Raw genomic sequence first — 23,193 nt, forward strand, 5'->3', positions numbered from 1 at the left:
GATGAGGCCCACCTGAAACAGTAAACACCCTTGCGGCCAAAAGAGGCATCTGCAGATGCCAGCACATCCACCTTAAAAAAATTTGGTAAAGGTGTGAAAAGACGACCAGGTTTGCCGCCTTGCAAACCTGAAGCACAGATGCCTGATGGCAAAAAGCCCAGGAAGCACTAAGCGCCCGAGTAGAATGCGCCTTAACAGGGAAAGGTGGAACCTGACCCTTAATTGAATAAGCCTGCACAATTCTGTCTGATCCATCTGGAAACAGTCGCTGCAGACGGCCCTTTTTGTTTTGGACCATCCGTGAGTACAAAGAGCGAACTTGACTTTCGAAAAGACTCAGTCGCCGAGTACATCCTGATTGCCCAAACCACATTATTATTATTATTATACAGGATTTATATAGCGCCAACAGTTTGCGCAGCGCTTTATAATATGAGGGAAGACCATACAGTTACAAGAAAATTCAATACAGGAGGACTTAGAAGGCCCTGCTCGTTAGAGCTTACAATCTAGAAGAACAACATCCAGAGTATGCAGCGCAAATTTCTTAGGATGTTTTGGCTTCGCACACAAAGGTAACACGATGTGCTCATTTAAGTGAAAACTGGAAACCACCTTCGGAAGGAAGGACGGATTCGGATGAAGAAGTACCACTTTATCCCTGTCTGTGAACCACCAGGTAGGGAGAACGACAGGACAATACCACCAGTTCCGACTCCCTGTGCACAGAAGCGATAGCCACCAAGAAGGCCACCTTCTGGGATAAGGTAAGCATGCGAATCTCCCGAATACTTTCAAAAGGAGGTTTCTGAAGAACCGACAGCACCAAACTAAGGTCCCAAGGTGGCAACGGAGGTAGCAACACCTAGATGAAGTTACGCACCAGGGAATGGGTGGCCAAAGGCCTTTGGAAGAAAATTGCCAAGGCCAAAACCTGACCCTTGATGGTACTCAAGGCCAACTTTTGATCAACTCACCGTTGAAGGAAAGTCAAGATCCGTGCCACCAAGTAAGAGCGAGGGGGAGCCCCAAGAGACTCACACCACGCAATATACGACTTCCACGTACAATAATAAATCTTCCTAGAAGTCGCTTTCCTCGCTTTAAACAGAGGGAATCACTGAAGCAGACGATCCCCTGTCCTTCAGCACCTGGCTTTCAACAGCCAAGCCGTCAAAGCCAGTGACCGTAAAGCAGGATGGAAGATTAGTCCGTGAGACAGTAAATCCTCCCTGAGAGGAAGTCTCCAAGGAGCGTCTGCGACTAGCCTGACCAGGTCGGTGTACCAAGCTCGGCGAGGCCATTCTGGAGCCACAAGAATGACCGGAATCCCTTCTGTATCGATCCTGCGAAGAAATCTTGGCAGCAACTTGAGAGGAGGAATGGCATACATCAGCTGATACAGAAAAGAAACACTGGTCCTGGGACTTTATGTGAGGTAAGTCACTCACTGAATATCAAAATTGCATAAAGCCACAGAATAATAATTAATAATTTATTGGATATTACATATCTTCATATCCATGAGCTCTAGGCATTTCGCTTTTGGGGCAGTCTCTTCTCCCCTCATAGTTATTGGGTTATTTTAGTTACAGATATGCAAGTATGCAAGTAGTCGGATTCCCTGATTATTTACATTTTTGGAGCAATTTGTTATACTCCTCTCCTATATATGAGATTTTTGTATTCAAATATAAGTCTATATTTACATATACAATTTCTAATAAAGCTCCTGATGAGTGGATGGAGAGCCACAAAACACGTAGAGCTCATAGATATGAAGACATACCATTTGGAGGCTGACTATATGATATATTTCATTATTATAATATGAAATGTAAGTATGTCATTTATCTACTTTATGTCAAGTCCTCCATGCATGTCCAAATTTTATCTGAATTCTATACAATTGTGTCAATCATGTAATATCCAAAAAATTATTATTATTCTGTGACTTTATACAATCTTGATATTCATATCTCCTCTTTATACATCAGCTGATACTGACCCCATGGGGCCACCAGCGCGTCTGCCAGAGGGTCCCGGGAGTGGGCCACAAACCTCTGTACTTTTCTATTGACCCAAGACGCCAACAGATCTACATCTGGAGGGCCCAACGAAGGCACAACTTCTGGAACACCTCCGCATGGAGGGACCATTCCCCTGTAACCAAGGTCTGTCAACTGAGGTAATCCGCCTGGCAATTTTCCACTCCTGGAATGTGAACAGCGGAGAGAGCTAGCTGGAACAAAGCCCACCCATCGGAGGATGCCGGCCACTTCCAAGGCCGCAAGGACACTTTTGGTGCCCCCTTGGTGATTGACATAAGCCACGGCCATGGCATTGTCCGATTGAATGCACACTGGACAACCCTGCAGGCACTCAGTTCAATGGACTAGGCAAAGCCGGATCGCTCTCAGCTCCAGAACATTTATCAGTAACCTGGATTCCTCAGTGTTATTGTTTTGTTATTTTCATCCACAAATCTAACATTAATAGCAAAATAATTGACTCTGACGTGTGCATGCATCCATTTTAAGGAAGACAAAACGTCCTTTCAGAACTTTCTGTAGTTCTTCCTTTTTACATTTGGCCTCCTCAATTATAAGTTTCCTTATACCGAGTCATTAATTATAACTTTTTGTGAATTGGGACATTTAAACTTGCTTTTTTTTAAATTCCAATCTAAATTTAGTAGGAGTCTGAGTCGGTGCATTGTTTTCCGACTCCAGGTACCCAAAATTTCCTCCGACTCCTCGACTCCGACTCCACAGCCCTGACCACTATTCTCTGAATTCTATCTTTTAGCCAATTTTCTAGCCATTTACAAATTGATCTTTCCAAGCCTGTAGACTTTACCTTACACATTAGCCGTGTGTGGGGAACTGTGTCAAACGCTTTTGCAAAATCCAAGTATACTACGTCCACAGCCAACACTCTGTCCAAGGTTTTACGTACCTCCTCATAAATTAGGTTTGTTTGACAACTTCTGACATTCATGAATCCATGCTGTCTGTTGCTTAAAATATTTTTTCCAGCAAGAACTCATCTATGTGGTCTTTTATTAAACTCTCCAGTATATTCCCGACTATAGAAGTTAAACTAACAGGTCTATAGTTACTTGGCAAAGACTTTGATTCCTTTTTAAATATAGGCACCACATTACATATCACCACACATGCCTGAGAGCAATAGTTTTAGCACCAGAGCTCCTGCATAACTTCAAACGGATGACCTGTAGGGGATTTTAAAGTGTCGCCTATGGAAAAATTAGGGTACTGAAGTTTGTCACCATTTAACGGGCACGCACAATTTTAAAGGTTTGACATGTTGGGTATCTATTAACTTGGCTCAACCTAGTTGTTTAAGTTTTGTACGCTAACAGGCCAGGTTTGCAAGAAAACTGAAATACATCACAGGTGATATAATTTGCTGCTCAGTGATTGCAGTATTCTAGTCTGCCTCTCCCCAAGGTAATACTTAAAATCTGGCCTGTTAGTGTGCCCTGAGGACCGGAGTTGAGAAACACTGTTGTAGAGCACACATTTGTGATTACCCAATTTTTTGCTAAAATATAAAGTGGTTGTAAATCCTCACATATAACCAGTGAAGTAACTGGCCTCAAATGTTACACAGATGAAACAAATCCTTCTACATAGGTTTTACTTGTTTATCTGCAGTATTCTCTTCCCTACACCCCAATCTTGTTAAAAACTTCTCTTCATCTGTCAGGAGCACAGAGGAGGGGGCAGAGAGGCTGCTGTTAGAGGGTAGAAGAGCGGATTGGAGGAAAGGAACACACTCCCCCCCCCCTCAGCAGAAAAACTGTGTTCTGAATAGACAAGCCCCGTTCTGAGCCCTGTTATATCAAATTAGGCCTGAAAGGCTTGCCTAAGCTGTAAATAACGAAAAGAAATGAGTTTGGAAGAATAAACCTGTTTAAGGTCTCAAATTGTAGAATTCCCCCCTCACCAGCAATGTCACCCAACATCTTTATATTATACCGCGTCCAGATAGCTGGGTCAAGGTGAATAGAAAAATGTGGTAGGCAAGGGTTCTTCCATATTGGCGCATGGGGTGAAAAGACTCCCCCTATTCCCTTCTCGACAATCTTATCCACAGTTACCCATACTCGCAGCGCTGCCTTCATAGAATTAGTAAGATCTAAGTGGTTTGCTCAGATTCCATGACTGAGGTTAACCACTTTAGGTGTATTTTTACTGAAACTTTGTGTTTCCTAGACCTTTACACGAATATCGTCTAACATAAAAAATTGGAACTACCACTTTTTTTTTTTTTTTTTATTCTCTACGGTGTCTTTCAAATATATGTTTTTGGGGTTTTATGCAATCTTCAAACCTAAAATGATTTTTGAACGTGTGCTAAAAAAATAAATGCATAAAAAAAATAAAAAAGGGCTCTGGATTAATATGCTTGACATTCATGTGCCCCCTGTACGAAAGTCACAATTTACAAAATGCCAAGCAATCCAAGCACAGAAGCAATCAATTCCATTTAGTATATATTTAGCAATAGCAGCCACGGAAATGCTTGTATTTATTATACTAAAGTGTTACTTAACCTAACCCAGTACCCTTCATTCACTATATTTGGACTTCCACAGTACACAGAACCTGGAAATGCAATAGTTTCAGTAAATATAAACTGCTGAATACCTTTTCTCATCAGCAGTATATAGCAGTCTTGGGACTTCAATCAGTGTCTGGTTAAGGCTTGTAGGAGGAGATTTTATTCTCCCCCTGCTTGTCCTATGAGGCTGCAGTACCCCTGATCCTCTGTCTGGACCGCGCAGATTGGCCCTGTGCTAATCACATGCACTCACGCAAAAAAAAAAAAAAAAAAAAAAAAAAAAAAAAAAAAAACTCTCCAGCAATACACATTAAACTGAGCACGTGCAGCTTGCCCCCAAAGCTCTGTACTATCAGGAGATGGTTTGGGGACTGTGGAAAAAAGGGAGGATCAGAGAAGACTGGATCAAAACAGAGCCTTTTTACACAATGCTTAGAATTAATCCCTTAGGTTCCACAGTGAGTAGTATAACAGGCACGCTTTACTGCATATACAGACTGAATTTAATGTTGTGGGTTAAAAAAAAAAAAAAAAAAAAAACACACACTTTAACCACTTAAGCCCCGGAAGATTTTACCCCCTTCCTGACCAGGGGGTATTTTGTGATTCGGCACTGCGTGACTTTAACGGACAATTGCGCGGTGGTGCGAGGCTGTATCTAAACGAATTTGGCATCCTTTTTTTCCCACAAACAGAGCTTTCTTTTGGTGGTATTTGATCACCTGTGCGATTTTTTGATCATGCGCTATAAACAAAAAACGAGCGTAAATTTTGCAAAAATAGCAATATTTTTCACATTTATTTATATGAAATTCCCCCCCCAAAAAATGTAAAAATCTAAATTTTTTAACATTTTCGGCCAATTTGTTTTATGCTACCTATGTTTGGTAAAAAAAAAAAAAAAAAAAAAAAAAAACGCAAAAAGCATATTTTGATTGGTTTGCGCAAAAGTTATCGCGTTTACTAACAAAGGGAAAGATTTTTGTTGTTTTTTTTTTTTAACGCGTAATGGCGGCGATCTGCGTTTTTTTTGCGGTACTGCGACATTGCGGCGGACAGATCGGACCCTTGACTGACATTTTTGATACTTTTGGGGTTACCAGTGACATTTCTACAGTAAATCAGTGCTATAAATATGCACTGTTACTGTAAAAATACACTGGCAGTGAAGGGGTTAACTTTTTTGAAAGGGAGGGGCTATGTGTGTCCCTAGGGGCGTGCTTTCTACTGTGATTGGCTGTGGCTTCAGATGTATGAACAGTGATCAACGGTTCTACATAGTAGAACTGTATGATCATCCTTCATACACAGGGGAGAATGACAGGCAGCTTGTTTACACACTTTCTCCCTCTCCCTCCCTCTCCCCCGACGATCGCAGAGTGACCGGCGGACATCGGGTCCGCCGGTCACACGCGCGGGGGGTGCGTGGTCACGCACCCCCCGCGCGGGAGCGGGCCTCCGGCGGCGCGCGCGCGCTCGCTCCCTAGACCCTCACAGGCTAGCGACGTAGACCTACGTCACTTTGCCTGTGAGGGGCTGACTGCCGACGTAGATCGGCGTTAGGCAGTCGGCAAGTGGTTAAGATCATTAGATAAATCAAAAACACAGTAACATTCTGCATAAGCAATTTTTTTCTCTAAACTGGGTCCCAATGACCTCCAGAAACACCCTGATCTTCATTTATTAATAAAATAAAAACACTAAGTATCAAGAGCATGACCAGAGTGTTTTGTCTGGTGGGAAGGCGGGACTAAAGAAGAAAGTACTTCATTGCTGCCCGAGCAGATTAAGCCCTGTCATTTCAATGGGATGGCACACAGGGATTTCTGTTTCACATGGCTGCTTTTAACTTTGGCAACCTAGAAGTACACTGGGCGCACTCCCGCTGCACAGGGGAGATGTCTCTGATGACATTTAAATTAGATTGGATGGAAATGTCAAAGCCACTTACAGTATATGAAAGGAATGGGTTGAAGTGAAGACCTGATCTACCTCTGTAGCAGCTGTGCTCGATTCCTGGATTAAATCTATTTAAAATGGATATAGTCTGATAACAAAAGAGAGAGAGGCACCTTTATCAAGCCAAGACACTCCAAACAAAGTGTGCAAGGATTAGATTACTGCAACCTGGCTACTACAAACCTAGGTGGTGCAGAAGGCAGACGGAGCCCCAAGCAAAATTAAATAATATGACCCAAAGACATGCAATGAGAATCTCCTGATCCAATCAGTTAAGCTGGATACACACTATACAACTTTTGTTGTCAGATTTCCTTTAGATTTACCTTTTCTATGTAGTGCAAGGGCCTGCCAGATTGCATACAAATTGAAAGTGTTTAGGTTTGACCTCATTATTATATGGTTTTGGTAAGTCTGAAGGAAAAAATCTAAAGAATATTTTATAGTGTGTATGGCCCATTAGACTGTATAATCATCTCATGTAAGTGGTGTACCTTCATGTAGCCATGGCCATCCTGTTCTAAACTGCAAAAAAAGTTTGGCATGGAAGGAATTCTTACCTTAAAGTTTTGATCCAAAATGAATATCACTATTATCTGGGTTACCCCCAGGACAGGGGGTCACGTGGCCTGCAGGGTCCATACTGAGCCTGAGGAATCCGCCAGCAAAATTTGCAAAAAATGACAAAAAATGACTTTTTTCTTTTAAAGGAAGCGGCTCCACAGCGTTACAGCGCTCCCTGGAGGTCAGACACGGAGAAAAAAAAAGAGAGAAAAAAAGAGAGAAAAAAAGAGAAAAAAAGAGAAAGAGAAAAAAAGAGAGAAAAAAAGAGAAAGAGAAAAAAAGAGAGAAAAAAAGAGAGAAAAAAAGAGAGAAAAAAAGAGAAAAAAAGAGAGAAAAAAAGAGAAAAAAAGAGAGAAAAAAAGAGAAAAAAAGAGAAAAAAAGAGAAAGAGAAAAAAAGAAAAAGAGAAAAAAAGAAAAAGAGAAAAAAAGAGAAAGAGAAAAAAAGAAAAAGAGAAAAAAAGAAAAAGAGAAAAAAAGAAAGAGAAAAAGAGAAAGAGAAAAAAAGAAAAAGAGAAAAAAAGAAAGAGAAAAAGAGAAAGAGAAAGAGAAAGAGAAAAAAAGAAAGAGAAAAAGAGAAAGAGAAAGAGAAAGAGAAAAAAAGAAAGAGAAAAAGAGAAAGAGAAAGAGAAAGAGAAAAAAAGAAAGAGAAAAAGAGAAAGAGAAAGAGAGAAAGAGAGAAAGAGAGAAAGAGAGAAAGAGAGAAAGAGAGAAAGAGAGAAAGAGAGAAAGAGAGAAAGAGAGAGAGAGAAAGAGAGAAAGAGAGAAAGAGAGAGAGAGAGAGAGACTACCCTCATGACTCACTGGCCCCATACAAGCAATCGGATTAGGCGGTTCTCGGTGGTGGCTCAATGAAGGGAAGTGAGCCAGGAAGCTACCCGGAGAGAAGGGACGCCGCGCCCCCGAACCCCCCCCCCCACCAAAAGTACACCTCCAGGCACCCCCTCCGGCCTTCACAGCAAGAAATCCACTGCAAAATGGCCGAAAACTGGTGTACCAAGATGGCCGCCGCCATAGAAGCAGACGGAGGCTACAGGAAAATGGCGGCCCCGTGCGGGAACTTGGTATTCGGGACCCACAGGGGGTCCCTCTGCCAGCCCATCTACACTATCCAGCTGTAGGAACCTCACCAAGGCCCCCCCCCCTCCGCACAATCGGTCAAGCACCGCGGACAGCGCACTCCCCGGCCCACCATGCGGCCTGTAAAAGAGGTTCCAGCCCCAGGTAGGCCTAACAGTCCCCCACGTGGAGGGGGGGTCACGAAAGGATAGAGGGAAATCCAGGAGTGTGAGGGTCCGATCATCCCAGGGAGGAGGCACGCATCCACCCCAAAATCCACCAGGGAAGGGGAGGAGGGGGGAACGTTAACCCACCATACCAGGAACACAGGCGGGCGCCATCTCCTGACAGGACCCCACGCCACCGAAGTCGGCCAAATAGGAACGCTGCGACATAAGCCTAGACCCTGTCGTGTGCGTCTTGGCGAGACGTTTAACTCACGGGGCCAGTCCCCGTCCAGTGGGACTATGTCGCGGCCAACCCAGCGCGGAGCTAAGGCCTGCTAGCGCTCGCTGGCCAGACTGGGGTGACCACTGGATATAGTGATCCAGCCTGTCACCCAGCCCGGCATAGTTGTTTGAAGATCTCACAGGAAAAAATTCCGGAGAAAAAAAAAAAAGCTAGCTAAAAAATCTACATAAAAAAACACTTTTATGCCAGGACCAAAGATCCCAGCAAGGAACTAGGTCCTTACTCCTGACTAGGCAGATTAAAAATGACATCCATTGCAGGAAGTGAGAGGGTGTACCCTCTGGGACTGCCCATAGGCGTAGACATAACTTTTTTTCTGCCTAGTGTCCTACTCCTGTAGGGGGTAGTATAACCCTACTGATCTGGATCAGAGAACTGCGTCAGTCAATGAAGGATAGAGAAAGCTAGGTGCCAAACTATGTCTGGTTTAAATACGTTCGATTTGCAGGCCCAAAACAAGCATGCTGCAAATCTGGGTCAGAATTCCTCATCTCTAGGCCAATTTCATGCAGAAAACACTGTAGTTCAGAATAGCAGCAAGGGAACCAACATTCTCAAGAGATTTCAACAATGGAAGCCTACAGGATTTCCTTGGTGTACTTTAACTCAAAAAAGAACATAAGATCCCCCCTATGTGGCATTTTTAAGCACACAGATGTCAACTGGACCCACTGATAGTAAAAAGTCTTGACAGTAATACATCAGTAATAAGCCCTTATACAGGTTTGCTCTAGGCAAGACCAATTTTAGGATCCCTAAATGCAAAGAAAGTGATCACCTGTTGTTCTGCTGATGGAAACTGTATAACAATCCTGATACTGAGGAGTGGTTACTATTACAAGTATGTACATAGTTCTGACAATTTACGCATCGCTGTCCCTGCCCTCAAGACACTCACAATCTAAGGTCCTGATCTAACATGCATACATACACATACTGGAGCCAACATGGACAGGAGCCAGTTAACCTACCAGGATGTCTTTGGAGTGTGGGAGTAAGCTGAAGATGGAGTCCTAACTGGGATTTGAACCCCAGTGCAGCAAGGCAGAAGTACCAACCACTGTGTTAGTTGATAGGGACAGGTTTGTTAGTGTGCCCAAGGACCTTCTACCTCCTAGAGTGTCCTTAGCCCTTTGTGTGCTTCATAATTGTAGTTTCTGTGAAGGAGAGCGTGTGAGGCACAAATGGAGGATTTAGCTCATTCAGGAGAGATAAAGGCAGATTTTTTTTTTTAATATACTTTCTTTTGGAGGCATCAATCACAAAAATAACTGGATTTGGAATCAGTTTAGGCAGGATAGGAGCCTTTAGATTTTTATTTAAACGTGTGGCTTTACTCTGCATGTGCAAAACACAGGATCATCAAAAAGGCATGAAAACAGTTACCTGCCCCCTGAAAAATGCATATAAAATACTCATGGTAAAATACAAGTTTAAAGAGGAAGTAAACCCTCCTCTGCAACTTTTACCTATAGGTAAGCCAATGATAAGGCTTGCCTATAGGTACTGTAAATATCTCCTAAACATGTACCGTTTAGGAGATATTTGCCTTACATGCAGCCAGTGACATCACTGGCCGCTGGTGCCGTTCCTTCAGAGCCCTGTGCCGTGACCGTCTGCTCCCACGCACGATCCCGGAAGACGGGCGACTGAACATGTCGCCCGTCATACAGGTAAGCTGGCGGCACGGCGGGGGCTCGTTCTAAGGTAAGTATTTCATAATGAGCTAGTATGCGATGCATACTAGCTCAATTTGTGTTTCTCTTTCAGGTTGAAAAAAAAAAATAATACATTTTAATGGGTTTACAACCTCTTAAAGGATAAGACTGCCTTTTAGGACGAAGATCACAGTTTGCCATACAAGATTTTATAGAAATTGGTGCAGGAAAAAAATAAAAAACAAACACAACAACTTCTAGGTCTGGTCTTCTCACAAGAAAAAAGGCAAATACACAAGTTGTAACATAACACAACATTATACCGATAGAACAATTAGGGCAGTAGTCAAACAATGAAAATGGGGAGGTAACAACCAAAACATAACAACTGGACGAAAAAGATGGACAAATGAAGAGAAAGGGGGACAGAGGAATTTAGTTCTAAATGAGGGACAGTTGGGAGATATGCAAACATTATCCTCACCCTTTCCAGGAGCAGCTTGACGCATTTCATATGTCCTTCATAGGTGGCAGACAAAAGAGGAGTGATGCCATGTTTATCTGGTGCCTATTAAAAAAATATATAAAAATGTGTATTTTAATGACAAACTGTACAACAGGTTAGGATAGCAGCTGCCAGTTAGTAAGTTCAGTCACGTGAAGTTAAGTCAAGTTTTCACCTCCAGGTTTAAAAGGGATATTACAAAATTAAAAATAAAAAAAATAATGAACAAACAGGTCATACTTACCTGCTCTGTTCAGTAGTTTTGAACAGAGCAGCCCCGATGCTCCGATCTCCCTCTTCTTGGGTTCCTCGCCAGCGCTCTTGGCCCCTACCTTCTGCCCCCAGAGCAGGTAGCTTGCAATTGGGGCACCCAAACAGGCTCGTTCCCCAAGCCGCAGCTCTGTCTGTCCATTCAAACACATAGCCACTGCTTGCACCTCCCCCCTTCTCATTGGCTTACCCGGCTGTGATTGACAGCAGGGGACCAATGGCTCTCAGCCAGTAAAGAAAGAGTCCACGAAGAGCCGAGGCACTTGTGCACATCGTTCGATGGGGTTCAGGTGTCAAACGGGGGAGGGACTGCTGCACGGAGAACGTTTTTTACCTTCACGTTTAGAATGCATGAAGATAAAAAACCTTGAGCCTTTAGAACCACTTTACCATTGAGGAATAAAAAACAAACAGTGATCCTTTTTATATGACCTAAACCAGACAGGAGTTATGTTCAGGGATTAGCTGAACATAGAACATTTTCCAGTAATGGGTAATCAAGTCACAGTTCTAATGGCAAGACTTTAGAGAATGTTTTACAATGCAGGGTGGCAAATAATGCCAAAAAAACAAACAATATTGTCAAATAAGAACTGCGGCCAAACAGCTTTGTTCAAGTGGATCTCTTAGCACCTCATATTACCTCACCCAGATTTCCTGCTCTATTATTAAAGTAGTGGAAAACCCTGAAATTAAAGCTACCACAGCCGGGTGCCCGCATTTGCAATGCCGGCACCATGCAGAAGAGAGAGAGAGAGAAGTGAGGCATCGAACAGCCGCATCGCTGGACCGTGGGACAGGTGAGTGTTTTTTTTTTTTTCAGCAGCTACACTTTTTTGTAGCTGCTGACTTTAATATACACAAAAATTAGTAGAACTCCACTTGAATACATGTGCTTTTACGTATTATTCACCTGTAAATGGTTCCCTTGTGTAGATATCCAAAAGCCCTGAGCACCACCACCACCACCTCGGATGGGATGGGAGCACCCTGCAGACTGAAGTAACACTCTAGTATTCCCCTTTGCTATTTTCCCAGCAGCCACACAAAACAATGTACAGAGTTGAATGGAAGGATGGAGGAGCTGGGCCAGTGTACAGGGAGGAAGTTGACACTCAGAAGAGTGGAGGGCTAGAAGGTAGGGAGCTGTGCTTGGGAATCAACCTAGTAGCCTATTAAAAAAAAAAAAAAAAAAAAAAAAAATCGATGGGCACCACCATAGCTGCATTTTTAAATAATCCTTTTTAATAGCCTATTATGTTTAGTGACACCCTGCTATTACAAAGAGAAAGCCAATATTTACTGTATTTTCTGGCGTATAAGACTACTTTTGAACCTCAAAAAAATCCTCCAAAAACGGGGGGGTCGTCTTATACGCCGAGTATAATATCTCCAAGGTAACCTAACTGTAAGTATTACCGGTAGATGTAATCTCTCAAGACGCTGTCTGGGTGGGAATCCTGTACCGCTATACCGTATGTACCGTAGCTTCGGCTACATACAGTGTACCGCGCTGAGCCAACCACAGAGAGTGATGTATTCTATTATTGAATGCAAAGCCTGCTCGGATTGGCTGAGTAACATCAGCCCGCCTCTCTGTCTCTGCCAATCCGAGCAGGCTTTGCATTAAATAAAAGAATACATCGCTCTCCCATGATTGGCTCAGCGCGGTATACTGTATGTAGCTGAAGCTACGGTACATATGGTATACCGGTACTGGATTCCCGGACAGCCAGCGTCTTGAGATTACATCTACCGGTAAGGTAATACTGTACTTGTACTTAGGTTACCTTGGAGATATTATGAGAGATTACATGTATTACAGTACTTGGGGTACCTTGGAGATCTATGAGAAATCTGATGTTTTTTTCAATGGTGTTGCCTTGTTTTGGAAGGGAGGTAGTCATACGCGAGTATAGCCCAAAACCTATGTTTTAACTTGAAAATTAGGGGGGTCGTCATATACGCCGGAAAATACGGTACCTAAAAAATTCCCTTCCACAGTACTTAGTTTTTGCCATTGGAAGTCCCCAGTAGGGACTGAACAGCTTACTCACATGTCATTGCATGAGTGTAGTTCAGTGCAGGACTAAGCACATTAACACCTAGTCAGCACCACTTAGGTTATTGAAGCAGCCAGATCTTTAAAAACTGTGACAAACTTAGAGTTCTGCTTAAAAAATAATGATCTGCCTTCTTTGAAAGGGATGGGGGGAGCTTCAAGTGACTTACGTTGATATCAGCTCCCTTTGACAGGAGATACTCCAGTATTTCTTCTTGCCCACAGTCTGCTGCATAATGTAGAGGCTTTCGACCACCATCTAGCGTCCGATTAACATCCTGACCCTAAAAATGAAAGACAACAAGACTCCTTAAGGCATGGCTTATTGCATCTTAGTTTTAACGTGGAGCGTACACTTCAAATCACACTTTATTTTTTGCCCATTTTGATATTTAAGACAGGGCAGCAAAGTAATCTACTTAGTTAAGGACACCAATTCACAAACTTTCTAATGCTTTAGGCTTGATGAAGCTACGGTTATGAGTGGGTCAGAGGCGTAACTAGAACCGTCAGGGCTCTGATGCAAAAAACCATGAAGGGCCCTCCGACCCAAGCCCAGGGTCCTTTACCTCCAAAGCAGGACCCTTTTGCATGTTCTGCAGCAGGCCCTCTTCATGCTCTCACAATAGAACCCCCTTTTACATTGAGTTCCCCTCTACAGTACATCAAAGTACACAGGGTTTGCCTTACGTGAGCCCTGATGTAAAGGGGAACTCTGCGGGCCCTGACATAAGAGAGGGATGTCAGCAGATCTGATACAGTCTGCTAAAAACAGATGGATGGGGCCCCATCCGTCCAGCAGATCAGGTCTAATGATAGTTGGATGGACAGGCGGTCCGTTTTCATCCAACTGCCCCATAAAGAACAGCGGGTTTAGCCCGTGTCCACTCTGCATTGGCGAAGCAGACACGGACCTGCTCAGTGGAAAGATCTCCGGCCAAGCAAGCAGATCCACTTGACGGGGCCCAAGGGTGAACTCTGCTGGCTCCGATGTAAGGGGGAATGATGGAAACTCCCCTTTTTTACCAGTCTGCAGAGTGAATACACAAGGGTAAAGGGGTTCACTGATGTAAGAAGGGGAGTGAACACGAATATAAGCGGGAACCTTTATATCAGTGTCCCCCCCCTTACTCTAGTGTTTCCACTCACCCCTTACATCAGTGACCATGCACAGAGAGAGTAACTGCCTGACTGCCCTACAGAGCGGTCACACACTAACCTCTATTTAGCTGCAGGGTTTAGTCGTCCTCTTCCCCGCACCCCCTCCTTGCAGTTGCTTTAAAAAGGAAAGGTGCCTTGTCCCAAGCTTCCACACATGCGCAGTTCCAGAGCTGGGCAAATGTTAAATTGGATAACCTTGGCTCGGGGGGGAGGGTCTGCTAGTCAGGTGCGCAAAGAGGCGGGGGAAGAAGGACAAGGAAAAGTGGAGTTTTTACGACCACTTTTTTTCTTTCACTGCCAACACTGCTTGGGGCCCCCCACAGTGGTGAAACACCAGACTGGGTCACAAGTGTGACCTTTACAACCCTGGTAATTCAGCCACTGCAGCGGCTAAAGTCTGCATGTGGTTGCAGAGGATTAGAACACTTCATGTAGACCTAAGCTAGCCATCTATGCATCGAAATTCAGCCAGCTCAGCAAGGGTCGGCCGAATTTGATCCGCATTTGGGCAGGAATGTTGCAAAAAAAGTCAATCTAATGATCAACTTGTATACAACCACTCTGTTAGATTTTATCTACTTGATCAGCACCGCCAGTACAGCAAGCAGGACTGATCAGTGTATTTTGACAGAACTGAACTACCTTAGTTTTGACTTTCATTACATGACAAAGGTTTTAGCTTAGTGAATGAGTCTCCAAGTAGTTTCTAGAAGTATTTTTCTAGCTTAAGACTGTCACTTTGCCCCGTTTGTTAACCATTTGAGTAGGTGGGCCTCTTTCTCGCCAAATCTGAGTTTGAGAACATGTATTTTTCCCTTAATATACTTTTTTGGCACGGATAGGGCTTTAATTTAGTAGAAGATTTCGATACACATATTTTTAAACAGTGAATGAATAACAAACCAATTTAAAAAAGGTAATTTTCCTGTAATTTTTCCAAAGCAACATTTTTTCCAAATACCACGTGCAACAGGCATGAGGCCATGATACAGTTTAGCTACAGAATATTTTCAGGAATCACTGTTCTTTACAAAATAATCTGACAGGCCCACCTCCCCCCCCCCCCACCCTTTCCCGTGGCTCGCCAGGGTCTCCCGTCCCACCGGGAGACCAGGGAAACCAGCCTGCACGGCCGCTGAAGGCCTGATCAAAAAGCCGCATTCGGCTCTGATCGGGCTGCCATGCAAAAACCCGTCCAGGTACTCGGCGCCAGATTAAAAAAAAATGACAGAATTCAAAACAGCCAAACTTGGCGTTTTGAATGCTTTTAAAGTGCAGAGGTGGGGTTTGGTGTCTTTTAGACCCCCAGATCCCTCCACAACAGTACCTGTCAAGTTAAAAAAAAAAAAAAAATTTAAATGTACAGAAATATCAGCAGATACGCGATGACCAAAATATCGGTATCGGTAATGAAAAAATGATATTGGTCGATTCCTACTCTCTACTAAGACCAGAAGCCCAGGAAATGATGGTTTCAGATTCTGGGCTTTTTGCTGAATGCCAGCTGCCGCTGACAGTTGATGGTTCCATATATTCTCATTTATTTCTAATAATGGAAAACAGTGCAACATCCAAAAAACTTATAGAGTTGATGGTTCAAGTCTGTACCAAGACTGCAATCTTAAGAAGGTGCCGTCTAAAAACGAATGTGCTCCTTTGCACTTATACTCGCTTTTGATGTTCTCCCTCATCAAAGCTGGATCTAAACCCTGTTTAAGCTTCATGTGGGAGCTCACATAGGGTTCATGACCTCTTCTGCCATGTGAGTTTTCGGACCCGACAAATGGCTACTTAGGCCTGAGGATTAAAAATATCACCTAAGGTCTCAGGCACGCTGGCCATTTAGCCTCTATGCAACAAATCTCAGCTTTTGCGTGTACACTAAAGGCATAGGTGCAGCGTTCACCCCCTCTGCATGCAGACTCTCAAAGTCTATGATTGGCTGAATTACACAGCGGCTGGACACCAAACCGAATGGCCCTAAAAGCAAGTACCACTCTGTATAGCATCCAGCCATGGAGTATTTAGGCTACCTGGCACAAAGTGATTTGATGCACAGGGTTAAACGCCCAGTGTTTATGAAGTCTAATGGTCAGGGGAAGGAGACTTTAGAGGTGCCATTTGGCTTATATACAGCTCAGATTCAAATGAATACAAACCTAATGACTACATTTGTATACACCGCTCCATTTTTGCCTTCTAAATGTAGTAGTGAAGGATTTATTATATTTGTCTGAATAAATGGTTATTCTAAAGCTATTGATCCTGCTAGTATCTGCGTTTCCTTAAGTGTTCATTAATAGAGTAATCAGTTGTTCCCAATGCTGCTATCTATTCTGCAGCATTCAATGGCCCTTGCTGTTTGATTGACCGTGTTTTTGATCATTTAGCAGCAGAAACTGGACTTCTTGCAACTGCCCCTTCTGCTGGACAGCTTGGACGTGAAAAAACATATGCAGGATAAACAGGTAATAAAAAAAATAAAAAAAAACCTGTGCTACAGGGGGACTCCGTAAATCTGCTAGGTTTAAGCATAAACATACATAACACATAAATGCTTTGTGCATGCTGCTCAGCATGATGATCCCTAAACCTCTGTAAGGCTGGCCACGCATTTTACAATTTTCATTAAAATTTAACAAAAATTTAAAATAGGAGGTCACACCTAAAACAGCTAATTTGTATGTAATCAGGCCGGCCCTTGCGCTGCATAGTTGAAGGCAAATCAAAGTGAAATTTTACAGACATTCTACAACAAAACTGTATAAAGTTTGGCCAGCTTTTGTCCTATAGGAAATAAAAACATATTTACAGTTTATCCCACTTCCTGGATTTGAATGACAAAGCCTTACAACTGCCCCCTTTGGGAGGTGTGTCACCAATGCCTTCCTATGAGATCTTGTTTCTGAAAAAACTTGCAGATTTTGCGAAATCTCGGTGACAAACAGCATTTTTCGCCACAGATAATGTGAATGCCACATCTACATGGAGGCAGAAACAGGTTTCTGAGTGCACAGCTCTTCCCAAGCTTGACCGTGCGAAAGAGACAAATCACTGGGGGGGAATAATAGGACAGAGATCTATCTTCTGCAATGATTAAAAAATGGGAGTTGGGCCAAGAGTCCTGAATATCAAACACTAGGGCTACACGATATTGGAAAATAATTACATTGCGATATTTTTTTTCCCCCAACGATATATATTATGATATTGGTGTAGCCTTCTGATTGTACCATACAGGCCAGGGTTAATGCTAATGTAGGGAACTGGGAAGTATCACAGCAGGTTTAGAAGACAAAAAGATGAAGTAGGCGCTGGTATAAGTGGGCGTTTAGATCTATTTAGGTGGGCGTTTTGATCTTTTTATTTTTTGGTGGTATGCTATCAGATGTGTTTATCGGGTGTATATATAATATAGGACTTCTATTGATTTCTGATATATATTGTATTAAAATAGATACCTTCTAAAAATGCAGAAAAGGTGTGTGAATATGGGTTTGTCTCAGAAAATATATGTCATTCATATGAAATTTTGTATAAAACTGGAACCCCAAAAAGTATAATGATAATAAATGGTATATCACAAAGAGGTTAAGAAGACAGTGTGGTGGAAGGCAGAGAAGTCAGGACTCACAGTGAGTAGAAAAAAAAACACAGCCGGATATCCGTCCCCTGACATGTTCAGTCTGCCCTGGAGCTAGTTCTCCTGACTGAGCGGTGATCGCCGTGAGCAGCAGCACAGCGAACCAATGACGTCGTGAGCAGCGGCACAGCAAACCTATCACATGTGCAGGCAAGCGTGATTGGATCTCTGTGCCGCCGCTCACCACTCAGTCAGGAGAACTAGCTGCAGGGCAGACTGAACATGTGGGACAGATGTCAGGCTGTGTTCTACTCACTGCGAGTCCCGACTTCTCTGCCTTCCACATTCCACACTAGTGTCTTCCATCGCATATTCGGCGATGTGACTACCGCCCACGCTCACAGCAGGATATCGATGTGAAAGTCTAATATCGTTCAGCCCTATATCACACAAAGTTTTTCGAACAAACAAAAAGACTGCAATGAAATGAAAATAGATGACCTAATGACCATATTTTAAATGATGCCTTTATTTGATCTTTTAAAATCCAGGTCTGTGTTAATTCTAGTGACAGACGGTATCATAATTTGTGACTTAACTTCGGTGCATTGTTTGCTAGACAATATTAGTTTCGCATTTTTTAAAATAAAACAGCTAAATTTAGGTGCTTGGTCTTTCCTAGTTTTCGAAAAGTGACAAAAAAAAAAAAAGTTTTTCTTCTGCTCCAATTTGCGATTGGATGACGAGGGTCAAGATCAGCTGGCAAAGGTTTTCTACACCGCCTTTTAATTACTAAATAGATCAATGTATTCTTTGGAACTGGAGTGAACTCTTGAACTAGGCTGGCAATGCACACAATTACTGTCTCCAGCTGTCCTTCATTTAATGATCCATAACCGAGCTACGAATCCAGTGTGCCAGAGGGGAAAAAACAAAAAAAAAAAAAAAAAGTATTCCATCCAGAAAAGCTGGGGAGAACGTTTGAGAGGCTCCTCACAGTGCTACCTTTTCTCTATGAATATTACACGGTTAGGTCTGCTTCCTATCACTAGGACTCGGGTAAGAGAGATGAGCGTTACGATCTCTTGGTTGCTTTAAATCCTTCCTTTGCTCCAGAGAACTAAGGATTGCTACACTAGTAAGAATATTTCTCCTAATAAAATCGTGAGGATGGCTTGTTTTTATCAGCTAGCTATAAGGCATCCCTCTCCTGATTGCATGACCAAAGTTTTTGCACAGCTCACATGGCCTCTACCAAAAGTGCTATTGTTCAGTAACAAGCAGGTTTTTGAAAAGGACAGCAGAGGGACTCGTGGACATCGCTGGACAGAAATAGGCCTTAGGTAAGTATTAGGGGGTGCTGGGGAGGCTGTTGCACACAGAATGCTTTTTATCTTAATGCATTAGGACAGGGGTGTCAAACTCCATTTCATCGCGGGCCGCATCAGCATTGTGGTTGCCCTCAAAAGGGCCGTTATATCTGTAGGATTAGATGTCCAGAGCACCCCATGTCCTGGGGAGGGGGGGGGGGCAAAGAGGAGCCTTTCTACAGCTGCACAGGAGGAGTGCAGGATCTGCCAAAGGAGTTATGTCCTCTCTGGTGTTGACTACAGAGACAAGGTGGGGGCAGTGACAAGGGGGGGGGGGGGGGGTGCCGCAGCTGCAGGAGAGGTGCGAGGGCCACATGAAATGGCCTTGGGGGCCGCATTCGGCCCACGGGCCTTGTGTTTGACACCTGTGCATTAGGATGAAAAAAATAAAAAAAAAAAACTTTATGCCTTTTCAACTCCTTTAAAAAGTCATGCCGTGGGCTCTGGCAAGTGATATTGGACCTAGAATTAAGCAGGCACCATCACATGAGAGCTCAGTTGACCACAGCTCAAGTAATCCCAAAGCACCATTGGGGGAAACCCTGGTTGAGAAGTTGGTATACATCTTTTCTTTGTGCTTCAGAGCAGAAATTTACTTTTTTGCCAACTCTTACATTTTGAATTAAAAAAAGGAAAAAACATTTTTTAAAACCATTCACACCTAATCGTACTGCAATGACACCTGCTGCACCGCATTTTTTTTTTTAGCTGTGTGTGTGTGTGTGTGTGTGTGTGTGTGTGTGTGTGTGTGTGTGTGTGTGTGTGTCACTGCATTTGGGGTGTCATTAAGAAATAATGGCTTTGCAAACGAGTCCCGTGTTTTCCCAGTTTAGAAAGCAGCTGTTGGGTATGTTCACCTTAAGTGATTTTTAGTTGAAAAAGTTTAGTTCCCAAAACACCTAGATGTAAACTGGTATTTAACTCTTGCAGTGCAGGGGGAGAATTTTTACTTTCCCAGGAGTACGGCTTTAAGACTAGTACACATCAATATTTAGCCCATGTGTACATCAACATGCCTGTATTCTGTCAAACGGGCATGCTGCAAAACCAATATCCGATCGCCATCTGATCAATGCTGACCAGTGTGTTCTGGCAGGGGGGGGGGCAGTTTCCCTGTCAGAACCAAATAGCTCAGCGGGGGAGATCCCTGTACTAAAATTGCATAGTTAGTACAGCAAGCTCCTCCCGAGCTCAGGTTTTTTTTTTTTTTTTCAGCCTGCTGGGCTGAATGAAAAAAAAAAAAAAGAAAAAAAAAAAAAAACCTGATAGTGTGTACCAGGCTTGTAAAACGACAAATAGACAAAGCCCCAAAACCCCTATAAAATAACCTTGTCCTAGAATTATTCAATTAGCAAGGAGTGCACGACTACTTATAGCTCTGACTCTGCAGGTGGTAACTGGTAAGTCAAACCTCTGCAGAGAAAGCATTACTTCCACGCAGAAAGCAAGAATCCTTCTCTGCAGAGTCTTCTTTGATGGCATGGGACTGGCCATTTACTCAACCTACAGCAATTTTTGGAGGAGGATGATCAGACCTAGAACAGCATGTGTTAGGACTACAGAACATCACCCCTTTTTATCTTTATAACATAGATGATGTTCTGTAGTTCACTGAAAACTGAGATGATGTTCTGTAGTTCACTGAAAACTGAGATCAATGGCAACTGATAAAGTGTAGCAGAGGCACAGGGAATTATCTGCTCTCAAGATTTCTGCCAGGATCAACGGGTATTTTTCTTTTTTGTGGTTGTGAAAAGATGTAACAATATGCTTTTAATGGAATATTTAACAGGCCTTGAAGTGATAGTACACCCTTCCATATACCCAGTAAAGTGAATGACTGATACAGAGATGAAATGCGGTTCAGATGCAAATTTTTGCAGTGGGCGGGCACTGGTGTCTTTAAAAATAGCTGGTTGTTAAGGAGCGTACCGGGAAGCCGGTTCCTTAACAATGGATGACTCATCAGCGGTCTGCGGGGATCCCATTGACAGCCAAATGTAAAAAAACCATTGCCAGCAATAGAAAGAAATGGCAGAAAAAAAAAAAACCCTTAGGTCTGGTATGGATTTTGAGGGGAACCCCCACGCCAAAATTTATTTTTTAAATGGCATAGGGCCCCCCTCAAAAGCCATACCAGACTCTTTTCCGAGCATGCAGCCTGGCAGGCCAGGAAAGGGAGGGACCAGCGAATGCCCTACCCCTCCTGAACCATACCAGGCCACATGCCCTCAACATGGGGGTGGTTGCCCACCCCAAAGCACCATGTTGATGGGGAAAAGGGCTCTTCTCCACAACCCTGGCCAGCCTCCCCCTCCCTAAGTGAAGTATGGGATACATTGGATTCCTACTCATTCACCGAAAAAAGCGTCAAAAAGAAATAAAAGATCGTTTTTCAAAATTCCCTTATAAAAAAAAAACAAAAACAAAAAACAAACAAAAAAAAAAACAAACAATGTCCCAGGGTGTAGATCCAGCCTCAATCACAATGCCCACCCCCATAGCCAACTGACAGTTCCTAAATAGCTAAGGGGCGGGGCCACCTGACGATGTCACCTGGTGGAACCGCCCGCTTGTAATGTCACCAACCCAAAATGTACCGGTTGATGACATCACAAGGGGGCTGTGCCACCAGCTGACATCCCCGGGAGGCCCGGTCACTTAGCTGGTTAAGAACTGTCAGACAACATAAGCGGAGCTTATGTTTTCCTTTTCCGGCATGGCGGTGGTGGCAGGCATTGTGATTGACGATGGATCTACACCAAGGGGCACTGTTTTTGTAATAAAGGAAATGTCAAAAACGGTCTTTGCTTTTATTTGACACTTTTTTTTTGTGAAGGAATAAAGCTACAATGTACTTCATACTCATTCACATGGGGTGGGATCTGGGGGCCCCTTTATAAATGGGGCTTCGATATTCTGAAAAGCCCCCTGCCCGCAGACTGCCACAACCACCAGGTTTGTGGGGAGGAGGCCCTTGTCTCCGTCAAGGCTTTAGGGTGGGGGTAGCAGAGAACCCTGCCCTTAAAATTATCCGGCATGTGTCCTGGTATGGTTCGGGGGGGGGGGGGGCAGCTTGTCCCAACCTCTTTCCTGGCTAAGGGGCTGCAAGCTCGGATAAGGGTCTGGTATGGATTTGGGGGGGGGGGACCCCACATTTTTCCAATTTTTAGTTTGGCATGGGGTTCCACTTAATATTTGCACCAGACCCGAAAGGGCCTGGCCTGGATTAGGGGGACCCCAAACACTATTTTTTTGGAACAAATTTGTTCATAACTGAACAGATGGTTTATTCAGATGCGTTCCCATAGAAGGCGTTGAGCAATGGAATTCGCCCCTGAACAGCACCGCAGTGCTCAGAAAACACATGGGACTCTTTTTAAACTTGCACTACTACTGCACTGCATATAGGTGAACCGGCTCCATAGAAAAGGCTGCCAATTCATGTCATACAAATCGGATGCAGTTCAAAACGCATCCAATTTGCATATATGTGAACAGAGCCTTATGCGCTGTGTGTCAGGAAACCTTGTAAGAAGTGATTCATGCTGATAGAGGAGGCGAAGCAGCAGACATGATACTTTGTGCTCTTATGTAACACAAGTACACACTTTACAAGGATATGCTTTCTTCATATTTCATGTCTGAGGTATAAAACCACTTTAAGAGAACAAAATAAAAGAAGTTCATTGCTGAGGTTTAACTCTTAAGGGCATCATGACTTGGCTGCATGTAGATCTAGCATTGCAATGTGCTGAGCCCTGGTGATTACATAAAGAAACAAGAGGCAAACTTTGGTAAGCAGCATGAAAATTCAGAACTGGTCTCTGTTAGGTATTCGTTCACAGGTCCATTGAAATCACAAAGGGTTAAAAACATACTTACAATTTACCATAGTTCTAAAATGCAGCACAATGTACTTTACGGTTCATTTCAGACATCC

The 23,193-nt window shown here is 43.3% G+C and overlaps 1 protein-coding gene across 1 annotated transcript in view; it reads right to left on the reverse strand.

Moving 5' to 3' along the window:
- MTPN (myotrophin) overlaps window positions 1-23,193 on the reverse strand; it is a 105,266-nt gene that overhangs the window by 46,375 nt on the left and 35,698 nt on the right. The window contains exons 2-3 of the mRNA XM_082255053.1: window positions 13,307-13,420; window positions 10,784-10,867 (exon numbers count right to left, since the gene is read on the reverse strand). Of these exons, the coding sequence (XP_082111179.1) occupies window positions 10,784-10,867; window positions 13,307-13,420 (198 nt within the window). The remainder of the gene's footprint in view (window positions 1-10,783; window positions 10,868-13,306; window positions 13,421-23,193) is intronic.

Source organism: Pelophylax lessonae (assembly GCF_965119305.1).
Source record: "Pelophylax lessonae genome assembly, chromosome: 4".
NCBI classification, from domain to species: domain Eukaryota; kingdom Metazoa; phylum Chordata; class Amphibia; order Anura; family Ranidae; genus Pelophylax; species Pelophylax lessonae.